We start from the raw sequence: 23,571 nt of genomic DNA, 5'->3' as shown, positions 1-23,571 counted from the left end.
TTCCTCCTCTCTATATATCTGACTTTGTAATAAAAATAAATAAATCTTTTTTTTTAAAGAATAACTGTAAAACCAAGGATTGATAAACTTGGTATACTTCAAATAGGCTGAGAGCAGTGGAGATTTTACAATAAAGAGAGGACCTCCACTTGGATATGATGAAACTCCCTGAGCACTTAGCACTTGAGGAGCTAAGGGAAGTGTGACTGCATGTTCTAGCTGCAGGGAGAAAGCACCCCATCTCATCCCTTATCACCATACAGTGTGGAGAGCGGGACTTTGCCCCAAGATGGCGCTTGTTATTGTCTTCTCATGGCACAAAGGCAGTAAACAAGTTTTAGGAAGTTGCAGAAGATTGGTTCAAGGTCTCATGCAGTCTGCATGGTGTGCGCGTGATCAGAGTTGTGATTGGTGTGTGTGTGCGTGATCAAGGCTGTGATTGGTGTGTTTGATGCGTGGCCAAGCAGCCCTGTTGCAATTGGCTGTTGATAGGGTTTTAACCTAAGTTTGAGAGAGAACAAAGGAGAGAAGAAGAACAAAGAGGAGTAGTGGTAGAGTAGTAGTTGTAGTAGTAGAAGAGGAAGCCTGTAAATATGCTGTAGTTACTGTCCTTCTGTATTATACTTGGATTTCTTGTTTTGTTATGTTATGTAATTAGTTTGTCCTTCAATAAATCCTCATAAGAGCAAGCACCTGTGTCGGAGCTTCACTCGCTGGACGAGGGACCCCATTAATACAGATGAATCCTGAGCTTGCCAAGTCCTTCTTCATGGTACTCCAGCTTAAACAGGGTCCAAAGGTTCACGGTTCCAAGGGCAGATGACAGCTACTGGGAGGTTGGGCCCAAGTCCTGGCATGAACTTGATCCTATTTGGCATTCCTTTGCCTCCAGTCCTCTGTGAACAGCCAGTCCTGCCCATAGGGGCCTCTGCCTAAGCCTGCCATGGTGGAGGTTGATGGTTTGGTGCTGAAGCAGCATGAGGAAGAGAACATGCCAACATCAGTACCAGAGGGCACAGTGGAAGGCAGGAGGCCCAACTTCCATGAGTTGGACCCATGGGTATGTCATATCTGCGTAAACTGTATGCGTGAGAGGCAGCAGAAAGCAATGCATGGTAGGGAAGCTGTACCTGCATCCATGTGCTGCCTGTGTTTCCTGTGAAGTCCGCCTGGGACTAATGTGTTATAGGACCTGCCCTGCCATATCCATGGCCTCACATGGGCTGAAGATGAAGACCAAGGCTGAGACAAAGTTCTCACTGAGAACTTCTGCCAAGAGCATGCCACACAGTTAGTCACACACATTCCTCCACATGGCACCAGACATAGCCAGGCACAGCCTGAACCTGAACTGTTTGTGCGAGAAAGATTCCCAGCACACAGAGACCTTCAGTATGCTCACTGAGTCCCAGTCTGCCCTTCCAGGGCACTAGGGCAAGATCATGGAACCCCAGAAATGACCCCTGCTGTCCTTGCCATGGGACATACCACCCTGTGTACCTGTCATGACCTACCTCAGGCTAGGTGGACACTGCTTTTCTCTGTGTGAGATTTTCTTTCTGCTCTGGCGCACCTGCCACAGACACAACCCTGATGTGTCAAGCCCAGAAGTCCCAGGTTCCCCTAGGCATGAATGTGAATTCCTTCCAGGGACCGAGCCTTCAAGGGGAAGAAGCTTCCTGAAGGTACCCCCAGGCCACCTTACTCTGAAGATGTGCACATATAGCCATTTAGGGGGTGATCCAGTAGATGGAAGATTTCTCAATATTCCTTCAGCCCCACTAACTCTTCTTCCAAATAAATCTTTATGGGGTTAGCACCATGGCATAGTAGATTTAGCCTTCACTCACAGTGCCGGCATCCTATGTGAGCACAGGTACAAACCCCAGTGGCTCTACTTCTATCCAGTTCCCTGCCAATGTACCTGGGAGAGCAGCAGAAGATAGCCCAAGTGCTTGGGACCCTGTACCCACATAGGACTAATGCCTGGGTCTAACGTGTCCTGGAAGAAGCTCCAGGTTCCTGGTTTCAATCTGGCACCACCCTGCCTGTTATAGCCATTTGAGGAATAAACCAGTAGATGGAAGATCTCTCTCTCTCTCTCTCTCTCTTCTCTCTCTCACTTTTGCTCTCTCTCAACCTGTGACTCTGCATTTCAAATAAACTAAATAAATCTATTTTAAATTTTATCAATGAAGGTTATACGTTGATCTGGGTAGCTCTGACTCATTCTCCATTTTCTGGGACAACATTTTTTTCAGGATGTATGAAGGAGTCTGTGTTAGCCAAGCTTGGTGATGCCAGCGCCCACTATATTCTAGGAGCTACTGCCACTTTTGGAGTCACACCTTCCAATACTAGCTAATTTTTAAGTCCCTCAGTAAACATTCTGGGAAAGTCTATGTGGGAAAAAAAAGGGGCATGGAAATATGTAAATCAACCTTAAAAAAATAAAGGATAAAAAAAAATGAATCTTGCCCTGTTAAACGTAAAAACATGCTACAAACCCATCATGATCAAAGCAGCATGATATTAGTTCAAGCAGTCAAGGGGAGCAAAAGACCAGACTGCAGAGTACAAAAACTGACCTATGTATCAATAAGGAAACTTAACTACAACTAGTAGATAAGGATAGGGTAATTATCTTCATATAAAGTAAAATTGGCTCATGGATGAGGGGGAGAAAAAGCGAACACTCTGAACCCAACACCACACCCGAAGGATCTTCAGATTCATCAGGAATCAAGGAAGGTCAAACAAAGCCACATAAGCTGGTGCTTGGCAGAGATTTGTCTACAGAGCCAGGGAGCTGACCAACACCGGGTGCTGCAGGGGCCTTTGGCTAAGGGGGACAATGCATTGAATATACAAGCTCCACAGCCATTCTGGATGGGTATCCCAGCAGACACAATGCTATTTATGGTGGCATTGTCTGGTGTAAGGAGGAGCTGCAGGCCACACAGATGCCCACCCTTGGGCCTCTGAGTGGCCAGCATGTGTGGGCATGCACTGTGGAGTACTCTGCCACAATTGGAAAAAGCAAGGAATGGAAATAATAAACATAAACATACTAACACCTGTTCACTGGGGCACAGGCTTCAATGACACATTATTACTCTCAGTGTTGCTGCTCACCCAATCATGTCTAGACTTACACAACAATAGACATTTCCTGTTTCATGTGGCTTCTGAGGTCAGGCACTATATGGGTGCCAGCAGCTCAGCTCTGCGACCGGCTTAGGGTTTCCTGTGAGTTCCGCTCAGGCCATTAACCAGGGCTGCAGTCATCTGAAGGCGCAGATGGGGCAGGAGGACACATTTCTGGGCTGGCCCACTCACATGGCCAGTAAGTTCATGTTGGCTGCCACACACATTGATCCATCACCATATGGGCCTCTGTGGGGCTCACATAGCAGCAGGCTTCCTCCAGGCAGTGACCCCTAGAGAGAGAGCGCATCCTGATTTCCCATGTGGCTCAGCAACACTTCGTAATCTTCTGTCTGTAAGTTCACCAACTGTAGCCACATTCCAGGGGAGCCCGCTTTTGAAGGCAGAAGTTGTCAAAGGATGTGTGTATGCATTTTAAAACCACCACACCTACTGACCAAAGGATACACACTGAACATTTTGGAATGGTTGCCTCTGACCACGGAGAATAAGGGGAGTGGGATGAAAGGGAACAGATGGACAGGAGGGAGGAAAGGGCAAAGGCAGGCTGCCCAGAGGCCTAGGTTGACAAAATACGCCAACGTGCCTTGAATTGAGGTACAGGTTTCGTTCTGTTAGCCTGTAACTGAAGAATGCTGACTGTGCATCAGTCTCCTGTTTATACACTTACATAAGCACATACACTTTCATGCCTGCATCTTTGATCGGTGGAGAATGTACATTTTTCATTTGTTATTTATTTTCATTTTATTTGAAAGGCAACGACAGAGTACAATACCCATATGATCTGAAGCTAGACCAGCCCAAAGTTAGAAGCCAGGAACTCTGTCAAGGTCTCCCACGCATGAGTCAAGTGCTTGAGCCATCCTCTGCTGCCTCCCAAGTTGTGCCTTAGCAGGAAGCTGGGTTGAGAACAGAGGCAGGACTCGAACCAGGCACTCTGCTATGGGATGCAGGGGTCCCACATGGTGTGTTAACACCGCTGCAACAAACGTCCATCCCAGTTCTTTGGGTTTTGCTTTGTTTTGTTTTTACCAGGCAGGGATCTTATTATTATTATACATGTTGGTCTATGGGTAGGCTTTGTTCACTTAGCTGTGCTTCTCAGGGAGATTTTCATGTTTCTGTACAGAGGTCTGTGTCATTCTTTTCATTACTACTCTTCATCCCATAGTGTGGATATCCATGGTATGAATATAATAACATGCATTTAATTCCTGCTCTGCTATTACAGTCAGGTTGGTTGGTTGCTTGTTTGCTCAGGGTTTTGGGGCTTTATTACAAAGGAGCTGGTGATCCAGGAGCTGGAGCTACAGAGACTGTGGTGGAAATCTAACATAAGAACCTAGACCTGGAACTCGCTGGAGGGAGTGGCACAAGTGGCTGCAAACAAAGAGCTGTGTACCAACTGCAATAAGTAAAATTGAACTGTAGACTGTGGGTGACACAGCTTAGAAACCTACCCCAAGGAGAAGAATCTGATAACCAGAAGTGCAATGACCAAGAACAAAAGAAGAGACAAAGGCAAAATAAATGTTACTGAAGACTCCCCTGAAAAGGAGCAAAAGCTTTTGCCGATCTCAGAATTCACTGAGGAAGACATCAAGAAAATGGGGGATACAGAATTCAAAACACTCGTTTAAAGCTTCTTATTAACAATGAGAAGCATGTAAAGCAGGCATTCAAGGAATTTAAGGAATATGTCACACAGGAAATGAATCAAATAAAAGCTGATAGAAATAAGGGAAACTTTCCCTAATCTAGAGAAAGAATTGGGAAACAACATCCAGGAGGGGCACAGAACTTCCAACTGGGTTGATCAAAGCGATCTTCACCACAACACATGATAATCAGGCTCTCTTCAATTGAACATAAGGAAAAGATCCTTAGATATGCATGTGAAAAAAGTTAATTGACATATAAAGGAATGCCAATTAAACTCACAGGAGACGTCTTACAGGAAACTCTACAGATCAGAAGAGAATGGAGTGACATATTCCAGATCCTAAAAGAAAAAATTGTCAGCCCAGGATAACGTACCCCAAAAAAGCTTTCTTTTGTCTTTGAAAATAAAATAAAATTCTTCCACAGTAAAGAAAAGCTAAAAGAATTTGCCTCTTCCAAAGCTGCCCTACAAATGACACTAAAGATGTTCTCTTGACAGAGGAACAGCACCCACAAAACCAAAGGTAAATGTGAAGAACAGCCCAATAAAATAACAACAGCACACTAAATCAATAAACAATCCATTGCCAAAATTACAGAACCAAATTACCACCCATACATATTAACCCTAAATGTAAATGGCTTAAACTCATCAATCAAACATCATAGATTAGTAAACTGGATAAAACAACAAAACCCATCTATTTGTTGCCTATAAGAAACACATTTTTTCACCAACAAAGATCAGCGGAAACTGTATCTCATGGATTTTGAATTGTTTATTGTTAGTCTCATCTCTTCAAAGACTTTCTTCTGATTAAATTCTTCAGTGACTCATAGATCATATAGTAGCATCATTTTCTTCAAGAAGGTTCTTGATTTTCTTTTTAATTTCTTCAGCGACACATTAGTTATTCAGTAGCATATCATTTAACTTCATGGTGTTGTTAATTTCTTTCTTCTTCCTGTTGGTGATTTTGTTTTGTGGCTTTTCATTTAAGGGGATGTATAGAAACTGTGTAATGGAGACTATTATATCCAGATGTGAGGATACAATGCAGTATGCATTTCTACTTCCAGATCAAAGATAGACTCCCAAGGAAACTGTTTACTATATCTTGACAATAAGATGCTGGACTCTCTGCCATTACCCAAGTCTGCAATGATGGATATATAACTGTTTATGAAGAATTATACTATGGTAATAAAACAGGGAAACTCAGTGAGGGGGGAAGGGAATTGGGAGGGAATAAGGGAAATCCCAGGATTTATGGAACTGTATCATAAAATAATAATAATTTAAAAAACAACAACAAAAAAGGAGCTGGCTGCTAGAGAGACACTTCTCCGATGTTCCTTCTGTCCGGTTGTGTCCTCCCAAAACGCTGGCCAGGAGAAGTCTGTAGGCCACGAAGGAAGAGGAGTCTGGGAGAGCAGCACCTTCTCCCCTTCTCTGGAGGTCTTGGAAACAGAACCTGTGGCTCTATGTAAAGCTGTGACTGCAGTGGCCCTGCAGTCACGTCTACATCACAGGGGGCTCATCTTCTCCCACCTGCACTGCGGCTCCCTAGTCCTGGCTGGCTCCTGGAGGGCTTCCACTTCCCTGGCTGCCTTCTGTTTCTGAGCCAGCAGCATCTGCTGGCGCTTCCTCAACACAGAGATGCTGACAGGTGCACTACATGCCTGCTTCCTGGGATGGTCAGATTTTCATAACAGCCCTGCCAACTGAGGTTAATTGACCCTTCCCAACCAGGGACTTTAGGGGCTGGCCCAGGTCATAGTTCTTCATCTCTCTGTTCCCCTTTCACTCTGGTTGGCTGTGGGAGAGGGGGTCTCTCCCGCTGTGTGAACACCTGTGTTGGTATTCTCTCTCTCATTCTTTGGTCTGTCCTAGAGCTCAAGACTGGGATCACAAGGGTCATGTCGGATTCTGCTGTAAGCAAAGTTTATAATTGGAGGATAGGAAGAAGGCTATTGTGGCCAAATGGTTATTTCTTTTGCCTACCTCCTGGCTAGCTGTTGCAATTCAGCAATGTCACACTCCTTGCCTTTAAAGACCTCGTGGCCAGTTGAGGACAGACACGTGTCTGGCCCACAGAAGGCAGACTCCTAGGGTGCAGGGCAGCCTTCCTGTTTGACTGCCTGCCTGACTTCTCATCACACTCCATTATTTACTAGGGGTTTGGCACTAGGCAAGTTGTCTCATCTCCTGATACATGTTCCTATTTCTAACATGAGTCTTTCAGAAGGTTGCCTTGAGAAATACAGACAAGGCAATACATAGGAAGTGTTAATACAGTGCCTGGCACACAACAATCCAGGAACTTGGGGCTAGTCAGAAACAAGCAAGCGTGGTGCCACCAATCCAACAGTGACATGGGGCGGAGGAAGGGGTGTGCTTTGGGCTCTGTGAGGCTTGCCAAAGGCCTCACAAAATCAGGGCAAAACCTCCCAGCTGAACCCTGGCTAGGGGATAGGGGCAGGTGCACCCGGGACAAGGCAAGGTGATGTACTATGCCAGCACTGGGTTGGAAATGGGAGGTGTGTTTGGAAAGCAGAAAGCAGCGGCCTGTGTCATGTAAGGTCATACGCATTGGCAAAGGGAGGAAAGGGCGTTTTGGGAGTGTATGCATTGACTATTGGCACAGAGGAGAGATCCAACGTCCTTCCACAGACCTGAACCCCAAAACTGAAGTCCCGGATCCTCTAGGGGCCACTATTGGAAGCACAGCCCGGAAGAACACCTCCTCCCACCCACCCCATCGCCTTCCTCAGTATGGGCCTCGTCCCAGGGCTGGCCACTCCCAGCATGCAGCGCCCCCACCACTCCTCTGGGTTGGGAGGTGGGCGGAGGCTTTTTTTGCGGGGGCTGTGCCGGGGGTGGGCAGTCTTCCCAGAGCAAGGACCAAGCAGGACTGAGTTGGCGCCGGTTTCCTCAGATGTAGACATAGCTAGCAGGATGGCCGGCTGCTGCCCCAGCTAGTGGGAGCCCCCAAGGGCTCCCTACAAGAGCACTGTATTCCTGTTGTGTGGGTTGCAGCCTGTGTGGCCTCAGAGAGGAAGTGACATGTCCCAGAGGGAGGCCCAAGGGGCACCAGCCACACCAGAGGTGGGCCATGGCCGGACCAAGGCCAGAGCGCGGGTACTGCCAGGCACTGGCAAGAAGAGGAGCAGCGTCAGCAAGACAAGGCAAGACCCGTGGGAAGGCGCAAGGTGGAGCGACCAGAGCTGGGGCCGGGCTGTCCCAAGCCCCCGTGGGGCCAGGGCAGGGAGCCGGGCTCCAGGCCGGGTAAGCAAATCGGTGCTCCGAGAGGGAGCTGGGGGAGAGGCTGAGGCTGGGGGGTGGGCAGAGGGACAGTGCAGGCTGCCTGGAGGGACGAATAGAGCCACACTCAGTCGCACAGTAGTGGGGGAGATTGGGCCAAGCCACAGCTGCCCTCAAGCCCATGGCTCCCTGGTTCAGCTCACTGCTCTTGGAGGACCCCCAAAGCCAGGAAGAAGGATGTGATCATCCGCCCACCCAGTCCCCAGCAGCAGTTGGGGGTGGGGTGGGACTTGAGCCTCACCCTGGGCCTCTCCTCTGCACCTTGCTGCAGCCTCTTTATCTTGTAATCCAGTTGGGTCAAAAGTCAGCCCCATGATTGTGAACACGGGCTCCCCACGAAGAGATCTTGCTCTCTTAGAGGTCTGGTAGGGGGTGTGTGTGGTGGTGGTAGTGGGAGGTGGTCTGTGTCTGAGCCACTCACGGGGTAGGGATTGGGGTCCCCTGTGCAGAGCGAAGCCAGTCCTGAGAACGCAGCGCGGGAGCGGAGCCGGGTCAGGACCCTGCGCCAGGCCTTCCTGGCCCTGCAGGCCGCACTGCCCGCCGTGCCTCCTGACACCAAGCTCTCCAAGCTGGACGTACTCGTGCTGGCCACCAGCTACATCGCCCACCTCACACGCACGCTCGGGCATGAGTTGCCGGGCCCCGCCTGGCCACCCTTCCTGCGTGGACTTCGCTACTTGCACCCTCTCAAGGCAGGTCATGGGGACAGCGGTGCAGGTGGGGTGCTGGTTGGGGTGGGAGAAACACAGAACAATAGACTTGGTCCCCAGCCCTGGGCAGAGCTGACTGGGGGCCAGCTTCTTGCCACTGTCTCTCGGAGAGGGTTTAAGGATGGCTCACTAGGTGGGGCTGACCCTATAGAGTGGTGCCTTGAAATTGCTTCCCAAGAATCGGTTCCCCCAGGAGGAAGAAAGCATTCTAGAGAGTTTTAGTGGCAAGGCAAAAAAAATAAAAAATAAAAAAAAGCAGATTGCAGGGCTGGGGCCTGGGAAAGGAAATGGGAGGAAGTGGCAACCAGTGCAGCCCCAGGTCCATGTGCGTTCTGGGAACTGGTGGCTCGAAAAAGTCAAACTTCTAGAAGCCACCAAGCTGTTTGGAAGTAGTGGTGAGGGGATGGGGCAGGGCAGAGGTTTCTCACACCCACCATTTGTCAGAAAGAGGCCCAGGTTTATAGAGCCTCAGCTGTGTTAGAAGCAGAATGGGAGCTCATATGGGCCTCCTCCCCCTTACAGAGCTACCCCTGGTGATGGAGAAGTGTCACCGACAATAATCACCACCACACCCCCCACCAGAGTAACAACCTCCCTCCTCCAGGAGCTGGGCTGAGTGCTATAGTGTACTTTGACCTCAGCGAGCGAGCCAGACGATGACAGCTTTATGGGGAAGGATGTGGGACTTGATGGCAGTCACTATGCAGACTGCTTGAATGGCATGGGAAGGAGCTGGTACACTTTTGTTGTCTTTTTCCTATGAGTGTGACAGAGTAATGGAGTCAAATTTACCTTCTCAAAGGATGCTTCTGTCCTAAATGCCACAGTTCTCAAATGCCTTCAAACCTGCTCTGGCTTTTATATGCATATTTTCCCCTTCTTTCATGCAAGCAGGGTTAAAACTTTGAGATCCATATGAGGTGAGAGGGAAACCCCAATAGCAGCACATGCATGCCACATTGTAGGGTGACAGCCGTGTCCTTAGCTGTAATGCCCTTGCATGTAGTCGGTGATGGATAAGAACATGGAAGCAAGTGAGGGCCTGCGTGGATCTGGCAAGTCAGTGAGCTGGGACGTAGCGCCTGTGGCCCCTGGGTGGAGGGGCTGCTGGGGACCAGGAAAGACCTCAGGACAGGGTTGCCCTGGGGGCTCTTGGGACTGCCCACACTCCTGCCAGTGAATCTGCAGTCTTTGAGGTCTCCGGGGTAGAGGGAAATTGGCACAGCTCCACTGCTTTGCCAGGAGCCCAGCCCCTGGCTGTTGCTAGCTCTGCCCAGGGCACTTGCCCTCCTGCCCATGTTTCTCCTGGTTTAGGGGCATTCCTGTCCAGCACCTGGTTGTATAGGGCCAGGACACAAAGGGAGGCCACAGATGCTGGGCTGGGAAGGGAGGGCTGCCCGGCCATGTGCCTTGCTTCTACCTGTGTCTTGCAGAAGTGGCCCATGCGATCACGTCTCTACGCTGGAGGCGTGGCATATTCTAGCCTTGACTCCATCTCTACCACCACTTCCGGCCACAGAACAAAGGACACAGAGGTGGCATCCCAAGACTCTGAAGAGGCAGACACCAGCCTTTCCACCAAGCCACTGTCACCAGCTCTTGGTGACAAATGAGCAGGCTCACTTGCCTTGTTCTCCCCGAATGCAACTCTCATGGAGGGTCTCAGACTTTGTCCCAGGTGTCTTTGGTCTTCACCGGGACCTGGGCTGTGGGCGGTGACTCGGGCTGAGTCCTGGCCAGCAGAGGGACAGGAGAGGAGCAGCAGGTGCTGCCCCAGCGGAAGGTTCCCCAAGAGGGGAAGATGCCCACTCTTGGCAGCTGGGAGGGGCTCCCTAATGGCTGCTCTGGGGCAGCTTGAGGACAGCGAGGGTCAGGGGCCTGACTGGGTCCACAGCTGAGTACGGGGGGGGAGGGGGGGGGCGGCACTCCTCACCTCCTGGCCTGAGGCATCTACAAACCACTTGCCTAGAGAAAGAAGACAAATGTTGCTGCTCAGGTACAAAGTGAGGATCCAGTGAGGTGCTGATGGGAAAGCCAGCAGGTCTGAGAGACCCTTGGCAGCTCTGGGCTGGGCTCCCACAGCTGGGGAGAATATGCCTTTTGGCACCACCTTCAAGGTGCTTGCCCAGCACACAAGAGGCTGCGGGAGTCGGGGGTCCTATGTCCGGCTGTGTCGCTCGCAGTTGCCCCTCACTGCCTCATTTCGCTACTCTCTGGATCCTGCACCCTTCCACTCCTCTCGACTTGAACTCACCCACAGGTCAGGCCATAAAGCTTGTGTTAGTACCTCCCAGTCTCCAGGTAATCCCAGCTGCCAGCCCAGAGGCAGCTCTGCCTTGGCTGCAGCAGGCAACTGAAGGCCTGGCCTGCGTGAGCTCTCGAGAGCTGTGGTCACCTCCTGGAAGGACCCTCAAAGAGAAATGCTTGACTTTTTCCAAGGGGTCCCCATGGTGTTGAGGACCCAAGCACCAGGGAAGATAAGCCCAGGCTCAGAAGGCTGCTTGGGCCCTTGCTGGCTATGGCCTCACTGGCTGTGGGGTCACTTCGACCACCCAGGAACGGAGAGGATCCCATGGGCCAGTTCCTCCTGTGGTCAAGACCTCCCTGCTGCCCTGCCAGGCTCACTTTAGCTCCAGTCATGGGTGCCAGAATGGGATAGAGCTTTAATGGTGCTCATTTCTGGCCCTGAAGTAATCATACAAGAAGAAACCAGTCTACACACACAGTGGGGTTAAGCTTTCCAGATGCCGTGTGGCTTTAAACCTGGGGCGCAAGTCCAGGAGTGGAAGCAACCACTGCTCTGTGCCATCTCAGTGCCTCAGCACTGACGGACCAGGCAGGTTGGGGTCCTCTATGGGTTATCCTTAGACTCAGACTTCGTCTGCGGGTAGCAGGAGAAAAGGGGGCTGAAGGAGTGACTCAGCAACAGGCTGCGGTGGGGGGAAGGTAAAAGAGAAGACGCAGATGTCCCAGCCCCACGCTGCACGGGGCTGTGGGAGAGCAGCTGGACTGCGGCTGGGAGCCATGCGGAGCGGGCCTCCCTCAGCCAAGGCCGAACTCGTAAATCTGCCCAGGAGCTGGAGCCGGTGGGATGAGGGCCGCTGGCCAGCTCCAACAGAGCTGCTGGGGCGGCTACGTGGGGCCAGGCGGGGGCAGGAGACCAGGTGCGGGAGGGCGCAGGCAAGCACTCTTCACAAGACCATAAAAGTCCAGCGTGAGGGTTCTATTTTTAAAGTCCGGGAGTGCAGCATCCTCCGGCTGGGCTCTGGGGTGGCAGGACAAGGCAGCAGAGCAGGTTTCTCCCGAGGTGGGGAGCAAAGCGTTGGCTCTGGCCTGGTGTGCTGGGAGTCCTTCAGAAGCCCGGGGCTGCTGGAGGCAACTGAATGCCCTCACCGGGACTCAAGCCTTAGCTTGAGGGAGAGGCAGGGGTGGCCACGTGACCTTGGTGAGGGATTAAAGGAAGCAGATCCCAACATGCCACAGCCTAAGGCTGCTCTGGGCTCTTTGCAGGCAGAATATTTTTTCTTAGTACGCAAGGCCAGTCCTGAGGCTGTCTGCTGCAGCTAGACAGCGCCCAGCAGTGTCAGGCCAGGGTGAACCAGAGGGGCCGGCAGGGGGCAGGGGCCCCTGGGACCAGTGGGAACAACCAGAAAAAAGAGAGACTAGGCTTTTCCCTTTCATAAGCACATCCTGACCTTGGAATTGGAATCTTGGATCTGCGAACCATCCCAAACTAGGAGTAGCCAGCCTCCTTTAAGTATGCAACAGAAGGAGAAAACATTTGCTCACCAGGGACCCTTATTCCGCCTGGGGCTGAGAGGCATGGGGTGGGCCAGAGCCTTCAGAAGCAGCAGAGGGCCTGGTGCAATGGCTCAGTGGCTAAATACTCATTCTGCAAGTGCTGGGATCCCATATGGACACTGGTTCGTGTCCTGGCTGCTCCACTTCGCTTCCAGCTCCCTGCCTGTGGCTGGAGAAAGCAATAAAGAATGGCCCAAAGCCTTGGGACCATGCACCCACATGGGTGGGAGGCCCAGAAGAAGCTCCTGACTCCTGTCTTAGGATTGGCTCAGCTCTAGCCTGTGTGGGCATTTGGGGAGGTAGCCAGCAGATGGAAGACCTCTCTCTGTGTGTCTCTTTCTCTCTGTAAATCTGATCTGCCTTTCCAATAAAAATAAATAAATATTTGCATACAAGGAGAAGAAGCAGAGCAAGCAGAAGTTCAAGTTCAGCTCTACTTTTATTCGCTAGGCACAGGGGCGTGGGGGCAAGAAGCTCCACAAGGGAATAGGTGCAGGGAATCACATGGCAGGAAGGTAACCTGGCTTAGCAAGTATAGCAGAGCTGTCCCACACTAGCCCAGGCTGCTTGGTTATCTTCCCACTCACCCCATGTCCCATCTCCACGTGCCAGGACACAGGGTGGGGCCATGGTGCAGGTTCTGAGAAAGACTGCCCTGTGGCCTCCTCCAGCATTGGAAGAACCTGTGCTTGCTTCCTTCGTCTTCTTTAAAATGTATTTATTTACTTGCACGCCAGAGTACCAGAGGGAGAGAGGGAGACAAACACACAGAGAAAAATCTTCCATCTGCTAGTTCACTCCCCAGATGACCACAATAGCCAGCTGGGCCAGGTCCAAGCCAGGTATCCCACAGGGATGGGCCATCTGCTGCTTTCCTAGACTTTTAGCAGGGAGCTAGATGGGAACTGGAGCAGCCAGGACTCCAGCTGGCACTCCCACATGGAATGCCAGCTCCAAGGTGGCAGCTTTACCCGCTGCCCCACAACACTGACTGTCCACTCTCCGCCCTTTGCAAATGTATTCTAATTCTAGATCTGCATAGACAAACCATGGCCTGTGGGCCAAGGCCAGCCCCGACTACCTAATTTTGTAAGCAAAGTTTTCTTGCAGTGCAACCACACCCCTCATGGAGTATCACCTGTGGGTGCCTCCCAGGGTTGAATGATTTCCAGGAGGGAAGCTGGGAAGGGCTGAACGCATCCTAGGGGCCCTTGCAGACAAAGTTGCTGACCTCAGCTCCAGGTCAGCAGCCTTCAGAGTGGGCCTTGAACCCAGGGGGTCCCCAAGACACTTCCAGTGGCAAAGGGACCAGCATGAGTTCCACGAAGAGATGCACTCTTGTCCGCTCCTGACTGCACGGGGGGTCTTGGAAGCCACACGATGTGGCTTGTGACAGCAGGTGATTAGAGGCAATGGGCCAATGGTATCCCCCACCTCACTGACGCTTTTCCATATGGAAAACAGTTCTTTCTCATACAAATGTCACATGTGTCCATTATTGGTTCATACTGTTCATACAGTGGGTTGATTATTGGTACTGTTAAATAAACCTTTTAATAACTCTCTACTGATTTCTAACATGCAACTCTCAATAGCTGTCAACTGCATAAGCCACTGGTTTCCCAAGTCCTGCTTTAAGAATGTAAAGGGGGTCTAGGAGCAAATCCTGCTAGAAGCTGAGCTCTAGCCTTTTCCTCCCTCCCCGCTCCTCACAATGGCCTTTGCCGAGGCAGCCCCTCGCCCTGGTCCTGGGCCCTGTCCTTACAGACAGAGAAATCGGGTGTAGGGGACACCCAACAGTGACAGCTATGGCTAGGTTCTGATCCTGCCTGGGCCTATCCTGAGGACCTGGGCTGGTCCCCTGATGGGCCGGGCTGGCCTCAGCCAGGGCCTCTGGGTCTCCGCTGGCCCTCAGCGACCCATTCCTCATCTTCTCAGGAAACAGGGCAGTGTCCACCTGGAGGTCCTGGGGAGCACAGAGCAGAGGAGGCAGAGACAGTGAACAAGATGGCTGGGAACGATTCTCTGACACCTGTTAGAGAGCCCAGCAAAGTGGGAGTGGGGGTGGGGGTGAAGGATCATGGGGGTCGGGGAGCAGCACAGTGATCAAGCTGAAGAGGGGAGCAGAGCAGCTTGGGGTCCTTCTATCTCCTAAACCATCAGGGTTCTGTGGGTAGAGGCAGGGACAAGTCCCAGACCTCAGTGACAAGAGGGAGAAGGGAATGCTTGGGAAGGGATTGGCCAGCAGGTGGCAGTGCGGGCAAGAGAAGGCAGGCGCTCTGGGGGTGGGCAGCTCCTACCTGGCTGTGGCTTTGGCAGTGGAGCCGTTTCTGACAGGACATGGGCAGGAGGGCCAGCACTGGGTATATGGTCCTAGATTTCGGGGCCCGGCATGACATTCCCCCTGAAGGAAAAGGCACTTCTGAGTGTCCCTTGAAACCATCCAGAGCGGTGGCCTTCTGCTCGCCCCGCCCCTGGCCCTGGGGTCGCTGCCGCCCGCACCCTCCCCTCCCCAGCCAGGATCTCAATGGGCAACCCCTTAGCCACCCCCTCACCCCGAGTGGCAGGGTCCTCCCACCCAGGCTGCAGAGTCCCCAGCGCCCTCCCTCGGGTCCTCCTCGCCCCTCTGCCACGCCTGGCGGGCGTCCATGCAAGAGAGCCGATGGGGTGAGGCAGCTTTGCCCGTGGTGCGCTGGCTCTGTGAGCCCTCCCAGCCTCCTGGGGACCGGGAGACCCCCATCCCCGCGCCGCTGGACAGGCAGCCCAGGGCTGGGAGTCGACCTCAGATGCTGCTCTGAGCTGTCTGACCGGGAGACACTGGTGGGCACAGGCCCTGCCACCCACTGATCCAGCTCCGGTCATTGCGGCCATTTGGGGAATGAACCATCGAATATAAGATCTCTTTCGTTCTCTCCATCTCTCTCCCTCCCTCTCTGTATCTCTGTCTTTCAAGTAAACAAATAAATATATATTTTTTAAAAGAATCTGATCCAGGGGCCTGGCGGCGTGGCCTAGCAGCTAAAGTCCTCGCCTTGAATGCGCTGAGATCCCATATGGGCGCCGGTTCTGGTCCTGGCAGCTCTGCTTCCCATCCAGCTCCCTGCTTGTGGCCTGGGAAAGCAGTCGAGGACGGCCCAAGGCTTTGGGACCCTGCACCCGCGTGGGAGACCCGGAAGAGGTTCCTGGTTCCCGGCTTTGGATCGGCGCGCACCGGCCGTTGCGGCTCACCTGGGGAGTGAAACATCGTCGGAAGATCTTCCTCTCTGTCTCTCCTCCTCTCTGTATATCTGACTTTGTAATAAAATAAATAAACCTTAAAAAAAAAAATACAAAGTCAACAGGAAAATGAAATTTTTTAAAAAATTAAAAAAAAAAAGAATCTGATCCAGTAATCAAAATAGAAACAGTTCTTCCAGTTGAGGAGGGTAGAGGAAAGAAGCAGGCTGAATCATGTCCACCCCATATACGATGCCAGTATTGCAGGCTGAAGCTTAACCTGCTGCACCACAACACCAGTCCCCAATAAACCTGTCTTAAGCTGAAAATATCACAAATCAAAAGTCCATCTAGTTGGGGCATACTTAAATAACAGACTGATGAGATTACTACTGCTTGCGAAGGACTATGTTATTATGATGATAAGGGGAAAATCAGTTGGGGGTGAGAATTGGGGGAGGGGGGATCCCAAACTCTACAGAATTATACTATAAAATTCAGAATTTAAAATAAAAGTAAAAATAAAAAAGTCCATCCATGGGTCTTGGTAGTGGCTCAGTGCGTTAAGCAGCTACTTACAATGCAACTGTACCATGTCCTAGTGCTGGTTCAAGACCCGGCTGCTCCACTTCCTATCTAGCTCCTTGCTAACACACCTGGGAAACCAAAGGAAGATGGCCCAAGTGGTTGGGACCCTACCACCCACACGGAAGACCTGGATGGAGCTCCAGGCTTCAGTCTTTCCCACTAGCCCTGGCTGTTGTGGCCATTAAAAATAAATAAATAAAAATAAAATGGGCCCGGTTCAGTGGCCTAGCAGCTAAAGTCCTCACCTTGAATATACCAGGATCCCATATGGGCACTGGTTCTAATCCCAGCAGCCTCACTTCCCATCCAGCTCTCTGCTTGTGGCCTGAGAAAGAGTCGAGGACAGCCCAAGGCTTTGGGATCCTGCACCTGTGTTGGAGACCTGGAAGAGTTCCTGTCTCCTGGCTTCGGATCGGCACAGCTCTGGTCATTGCGGTCACTTGGGGAGTGAATCATCGGACGGAAGATCTTCCCCTCTGTCTCTCCTCCTCTCTCTATATATATCTGACTTTGCAATAAAAATAAATAAATCTTTTTTAAAATGTATTTATTTATTTATTTACTTACTTATTATTGGAAAGGCAGATTTAGAGAGAGAAGGAGAGACAAAGATCTTCCACCCACTGGTTCACTCTTCAAATGGCTGCAACAGCTGATCTGAGGCCAGGAGCCAGGAGCCAGAAGCTTCTTCTGTGTCTCCCACACAGGAACAGGGTCCCAAGGCTTTGGGCCGTCCTCAACTGCTTTCCCAGGCCACAAGCAGGGAGCTGGGTGGGAAGTGGAGCAGCTGGGACACGAACTGGTGCCCAAATGGGATCCTGGAGCATGCAAGGTGAGGATTTAGCCCTTGAGCCATCACGCCAGGCAGCCATTTTGGAGTGTAGCAAGTGATGAATGATCTTCCTCTTTCTCTTTCCCCTTCTCTTTCTTTCTTCTCTCCGTGACTCTGCTTTTCAAATAAACATACCAATCTTTTAAAAAAATGCACCAAATGCCCCTATCCATTGAGGGTCTTACTCAGCAGTGCAGTGCCATGTAGAGTTGACTGTGGGGTGTTCCTCCTGTGTTTGCTTGGCAGACCAGCAGCTGTGGTCCCTGCTGCTGCCCAGCATCCTGAGAAAGACTCATGTTTCAAATTACTAGCTTGGGCAAAATGAAAACTCAAATTTCCAAATAGAGGGGCAGAGTAGTGGTGTAGTAGTCTAATCCTCCGCCTACATGCCAGGTAGTAGCAGTATTACAGGTGCCAGTTTGTGTCCCAGCTGCTCCACTTCCAATCCAGCTCTCTGCTTGTGGCTTGGGAAAGCAGCAGAAGATGGCCCAAGTTCTTGGGCCACTGTACCCACATGAAAGATCCAGAAGAAACTCCTGGTTCCTGGTTGGAGACTGACCCAGCGCCGACTATTGTGGCCATTTAGGGGGTGCTGTTTCCTTCCGTTGCTACCCGTTTCCCTGGCACTTCCATTTTCCCTTTGCAGTCCTTAGGACAAATTCCCTCAGTGACAGCAGCTGGCGTGGGCTTTATCTGTTAACTGGCGGAGGAGCCGCATGTCCAACCAGGAATGCACTGAATTAACTTCCCTTGAGCGCTGCAGTAGCATTTGCAGTAGATCTGCACAGCAGCTGTCCCAGGTGTCTTGGCGTGGTTGCAGAAACTAACAGAGGTCAAGTGGGGGCTGTGACAGCTGCAGTCATCCATTCCCTCCAGTCTGGGCCCACACATCCTGTACACAACAAGCCCATCGCTGACACCACAGTGGTAGACGTAGGAGTTTATTCCTGCTGAACTCCCAGACTTACTGAAGGACTTCAGATGGTGAATCTTAGCTGGTTCAAGTTAGGATTGGACAGCACACGGTTGCCTTACGTGCAGGTCTGCTGTCCCTCCTCTGTGCTCACAGCATTTTTAGATGGGTCAGCCATAGGAGATTCTTCTAGAGTTGCTGTGATAGCAAAGGGGCCTGCCAGAGCTCAAGGGTAGGCTGTTAGCTGCTTTTTTTTTTTTTTTTTTTTTTGATTGAAAAGGCACTTTTATAGAGAAGGAGAAACATAGGTTTACTCTTCAAAATGGCCACAATGGCCAGAGCTGAGCCAATCTGAAACTAGGAACCAGGAGCTTCTTCTGGGATCTTCCATATGGACTCATAGGCTTAAGGACTTGAGCCATTCTCCACTGCTTTCCTAGGCCACAAGCAGAGAGCTGGATGGGAAGTGGAGCAGCTGGGACACGAACTGGTGCCCGTAGGAGATGCTGACACTTACAGGCAGCAGGTTAACCAGCCCCCCATGACTGCTTGGGTCAGGACTCAAAGCTCCTGACAGACCCCTCAGACTAGAGCCTGGCATGAAGATGTCAACAACAGAGGCGACTGTTGAGCTTTGCCATCCACTGCCCTGCTGGCCAGCCTGAACGTGAGAGCCCTCCTCAGCTGAGTGAGCTCATCCTTAAGAAGTTGACTTGGGGGCCCAGCACAGTGGCCTAGCAGCTAAAGTCCTCGCCTTGAACGCCCCGGGATCCCATATGGCGCCAGTTCTAATCCCAGCAGCTCCACTTCCCATCCAACTCCCTTCTTGTGGCCTGGGAAAGCAATCGAGGATGGCCCAAAGCTTTGGGACCCTGCACCCGCATGGGAGACACCGAAGAGGTTCCAGGTTCCTGGCTGCGGATTGGCGCAGTACCGGCCGTTGCGGTCATTTGGGGAGTGAATCATCAGACGGAAGATCTTCCTCTCTGTCTCTCCTCCTCTCTGTATATCTGACTTTGTAATAAAAATAAATAAATCTCAAAAAAAAAAGAAGAAGAAGTTGACTTGGGACCCAGAATGATGGCCCAATGCCTAACTCCTTATCTTGCAAGAGTAGGCATTCCATATGGGCACCAGTTTGTGTCCCAGCTGTTCCACTTCCCATCCAGCTCCCTGCTTGTGACGTGGGAAAGCAGTGGAGGACAACCCAAAGCCTCAGGACCCTGTGCCCATGTGGGAGACTCAGAGAAAGCTCCTGGCTCCTGGTTTCAGTTCTACTCAGCTCCAGCCATTGTGGCTATTTGGGGAGTAAACCAATGGATGGAAGATCTTTCTCTATGCCTCTCCTTCTGTCTGTGAATCTGGTTTGCCTTTCCAATTAAAATAAAATAAATCTTAAAAAAAGAGTTGACTCATAAGCATGACAGTTAAAGCGGAGAAACTCAAAAGCAGGGCAGAGAGGTGGGCCCAACGAAGACTCCACCAGAGGTGTTGGGATGGGAGCTGAAGTTCATCACCAGGAGGACAATTAGGGCCATCCCCGGCTTATGAGCACTCTCTGGCTGGACCATGTTTTCTTGCCTGGGAGTATATGGGAAACATGTGGGAAACATGATGTCTCCCTAGAGTCTTGCACGTCCTAAGTTGCTGTGATAACTGATGTGACAACATCCCTCCGCGAGGCACCTTACTGTTGCTATGGTCACTGTCGTGTATGCATGTGTTGAATGACCTCACTGCAAAGGCTGATTCTTTAACCAGCTGGTCGACACAAGTGCAGAACATGCCATTGGAAACTCATCAGGAAGTTGTGCAATCTGCAAGCAAAACCATGTGAATCAACGCCTAGCTGGCCTGTGATCCTTCAGTGCCCTTTCTTGCCAGCAGGCTGGTTCCAGGCATTAAGAACAGTCATAAACCCATACTCCTCCTCAAAACAAACAAACAAACAAACAAACAAAGAACATTCCTCTGTGCTGGCGTTGGGAGCTGCTTGAGACACTTGCACTCCATTTCTAGCTTCCTACTAATACACTCCTTAGCTGGCTGGCAGCTGGTGATGGCACAAATAGTGGGTCCCTGCCACCCACTTGGAAGACTTCAAATTAATTCCCAGCTCCAGCTTTTGTGGCCATTTGGGGAATGAATCAGCAGAAGGGAGATCTCTTTCTCTCTCTTAAAAAAAAAAATCCCCCATGTCATGTAATTTTCCCTGTCCTCGTTAAGCACACACCTCCACAGTTACCGCCACTTACATCTGTTTCTAAATACAGCACAAGATCTGTCTCTATACTTACAGGCAGAATAGTTGCTTCAGATTGTGGATTGCGCCAATCTTGTTTTGTCCAGAGGCACTAGATAAGGTGGAACTAGAGAGAAATATTCTGTGTCTCCTTTTGGGTGGTGTATTTCATCACCCAGTTATTTCTGTGAACCAATTTTCTGATTTATTTTAAAAAAGAAGAAGAAGAAGAAAAGAAAGACAAGTAGGGTCCATATAGCTTGGTGGAGGCCTCAGAAATACCACTCAGGCTGAAGCCTGTGCTGGGGCCAAGAGGGTCCTGGAAGCCAGAGGCGCTCCCTGTTGTGGGCCTGGTCTTAGGCTTTCATCAGGCACTCGTGTCATCTGCAGCATCGGTACACCTGTTACTTCCATCTTTGGAGCAAGTGTCTCCTTAGTGCTGAGGGTGGGACCTGCTCAGGACCTGCTGCTGCACTCAGTCCCATTCCCTGCTTTTCTGTAAGGATCTAGAAGGCTTCCAAAGCTGTTGACATTCAAAAAGAGGCTTCCATCTCCACGCATGCTGGGGTTTGATTGAGGGTTCTGACTGCTGGACACCGTGTTCAACTCACCCCTGAGATGGGCTCAGCAGTCAGCTAGCTAGGCCCGCTGAGCTAGAAGTCACAAGCTCCCATATGTAATTCTATCCTCCTGCTTGTCAGTTAAAACATCCCCTTTCCTGAGATGTGTTTGCTTCTTCCATAACCCAAGAGAAGATGCCATGAGAATATGGATCTTGAGGGACCAGCATGGTGGTATATCAGGCAAATCCTCTGCCTGTGATGCTGGCATTCCATATGGACACTTCAAGTCCCGGCTGCTCCACTTCCTGGAGCTCCACATGGAATTTTCAGGATGCCATGTAACTCCTAAGCATCCTCACACCTAGAGGCACAGTGCCTCAACAAAGGGGAGGGGCTGTCCCAGTCTCCTCCACCACAGGCCACAGCTGGAGGGGCTGCCAGCCACCCCTTCTACCTCCCTTCCCCCACCCCACTCTCACATGGATTTCTCTGTGTGCAGCAATCCCTACTCGCGCAGGTATGTGTGTTTGCTTTCTCGCCTTTTAAATACATTTTGATCAATTTACCTCCTCTACACATGTCAGCACTTAGCATGTTGTCTTTGTGCATGACCTGAGAATGGAATAAAACATTAGTACCTCCATGGCCACAACATATGGACCCCATTAAAGAACAGTCAAGACCCGGTGTGATGGTTCAACTAGTTAATCCTCTATCATCAAGTGCTGGTATCCCATATGGGCACTGGTTCATGTCCCGGCTGCTCCGCTTCTGATCCAGCTCCCTGCATATGGGTTGGATAAAGCAGTGGAGTCCAACCTCCTTGGAACCCTGCATCTATGTGAGAGACTCTGAAGAAACTCCTGGCTTTGGATCAGCTCAGCTCTGACCATTGTGGCCATTAGTGGAACAAACCAGAAGATGGAAGATTTTTCTCTCTCTGTCCCTCCTTCTCTCTATAAATGTACCTTTCCAGTAAAAATAAATCTTAAAAGACCAATCAGACATGCAAGGATGGAAAGACACAGGTCCGAGTGCCCTTGTGCTCCTCTACCCTTCCCTGTGCACTCACAGGTGCAGGGCACATCCAGCTGTGCTGGAAGCCATCCCTGTGAATTCACAGGGGACTTGGGGGGGGTACTATGAGGGCCATTTTTATGGCCTGGGGCAGGGACACAAGGAGCATGGTGGAAACAAGTGTTCCTGTTCTGTACAGGACAGATTGGAGCTTGAGGTTTTCCGTGGAAGCCTGTCTGGCAGATTCCCGAGGTTTTTTGCTGGCTATTGGGAGGGTTGTCCCGTGCTGCCAGGTTGATGAGGGAATGGGGCTTCTCTGACAGGTGCAGTTGTACCACACACATGTGGTCAGAGCAGTTGCCTTGCCTGTCCTCTTCCAACAATGGAGGGTCAAGTATGGACAGCTTTTTCACTGTCACCTGAAAAGACAAACTAGTTGTCTCCAAAGCCTGGTGCTTCACCCTGAGCCAACACACTCTGACAACCTATCTGGGACAGGAATTGCCCACCCACCAGCATGTTAAACCTACAGGGGCTGGCACTATGGCCTATATGGGGTAAGCTTGTGTTGCAGCACCAACATCCCAGAGGAGGAGCACCCATTCAAACCCTGGCTGCTCTGCTACCGATCCAGCTCCCTGGTCATGTACTTGGGAAAGCAGCAGAAGATGCCTAAGTGCTTGGATACCTGCACCCACGTGGGAAAACTGGAAGAAGCTTCTGGTTCTTCACTTTAGACAAGTCTAGTTCTGGCTGTCGTGGCTTTTTGGGATATGAACCAGCGCTTGGGAGATCTCTTGCTCTCTGTTTCTCCGTCTCTTTCTGTAAGTCTGTCTTTCAAATAAAAGTAAATAGATCTCTTTTTTAAATTAATTTTTTATTGCAAAGTCAGATCACAGAGAGGAGAGACACAGAAGAAGATCCTTTGCCTGAAGAGTCACTCCCCAAGTGACCGCAATAGTCAGTGCTGTGCCAATCCGAAGCCAGGAGCCAGGAACTTCCTCCAGGGTCACAAGGCCTTGGGCCATCCTCACTGCTTTCCCAGGCCACAAGCAGGGAGCTGGATGGGAAGTGGGGCTGCCGGGATTAGAACTGGCGCCTATATAGGATCCTGGTGCATTCAAGGCAAGGACTTTTAGCTGTTAGACCATCGCGCCAGGCCCAAGTAAATAGATCTTAAAGAAGAAAAGAAAAACTATGATCTGAGTTGGGCATTTGGCACAGTGATGAAGGAATCATTTTGGGTACCTTCATTCCCCAGCGCTGACTACTCCACTTCCAATCCAGCCTCCTGCTAATGTGCATGCTCAGAGGCACCAGAATGACTCAAGAACTTGCATCAGGCCCTGAACGTGGGTCCCAGGTTCCTGCTTTTGACCCAGCCTGTCCCTTATTGTTGCGGGCACTTGTGGAGTGAAGCAGCAGATGGGAGCTCTCTCTGTCTCTTTCAGTATAAATCAAAATAAACACTGATTTTTAACAAGGAGGAGTCCAGTGGCATGTAGTAGCATGTGAGCTCTGGCATGGAGTC

General features: G+C 50.9%; 1 protein-coding gene across 1 annotated transcript; it reads left to right on the top strand.

The window, feature by feature from the left end:
* Positions 1-7,739: 7,739 nt before the first annotated feature.
* Positions 7,740-10,767, top strand: TCF23 (transcription factor 23). Its single transcript, XM_004582670.2, has 3 exons — positions 7,740-8,122; positions 8,608-8,850; positions 10,302-10,767. The coding sequence occupies exons 1-3, from the start codon at positions 7,901-7,903 to the stop codon at positions 10,479-10,481; spliced, it is 645 nt and encodes a 214-aa protein (XP_004582727.1). The 5' UTR covers positions 7,740-7,900; the 3' UTR covers positions 10,482-10,767.
* The last annotated feature ends 12,804 nt before the right edge of the window (positions 10,768-23,571 follow it).

Source organism: Ochotona princeps, chromosome 8 (assembly GCF_030435755.1).
Source record: "Ochotona princeps isolate mOchPri1 chromosome 8, mOchPri1.hap1, whole genome shotgun sequence".
Classification (NCBI taxonomy): domain Eukaryota; kingdom Metazoa; phylum Chordata; class Mammalia; order Lagomorpha; family Ochotonidae; genus Ochotona; species Ochotona princeps.
Note: the sequence above shows the minus strand (reverse complement) of the source record. Positions and strands in the feature narration are given on the sequence as shown.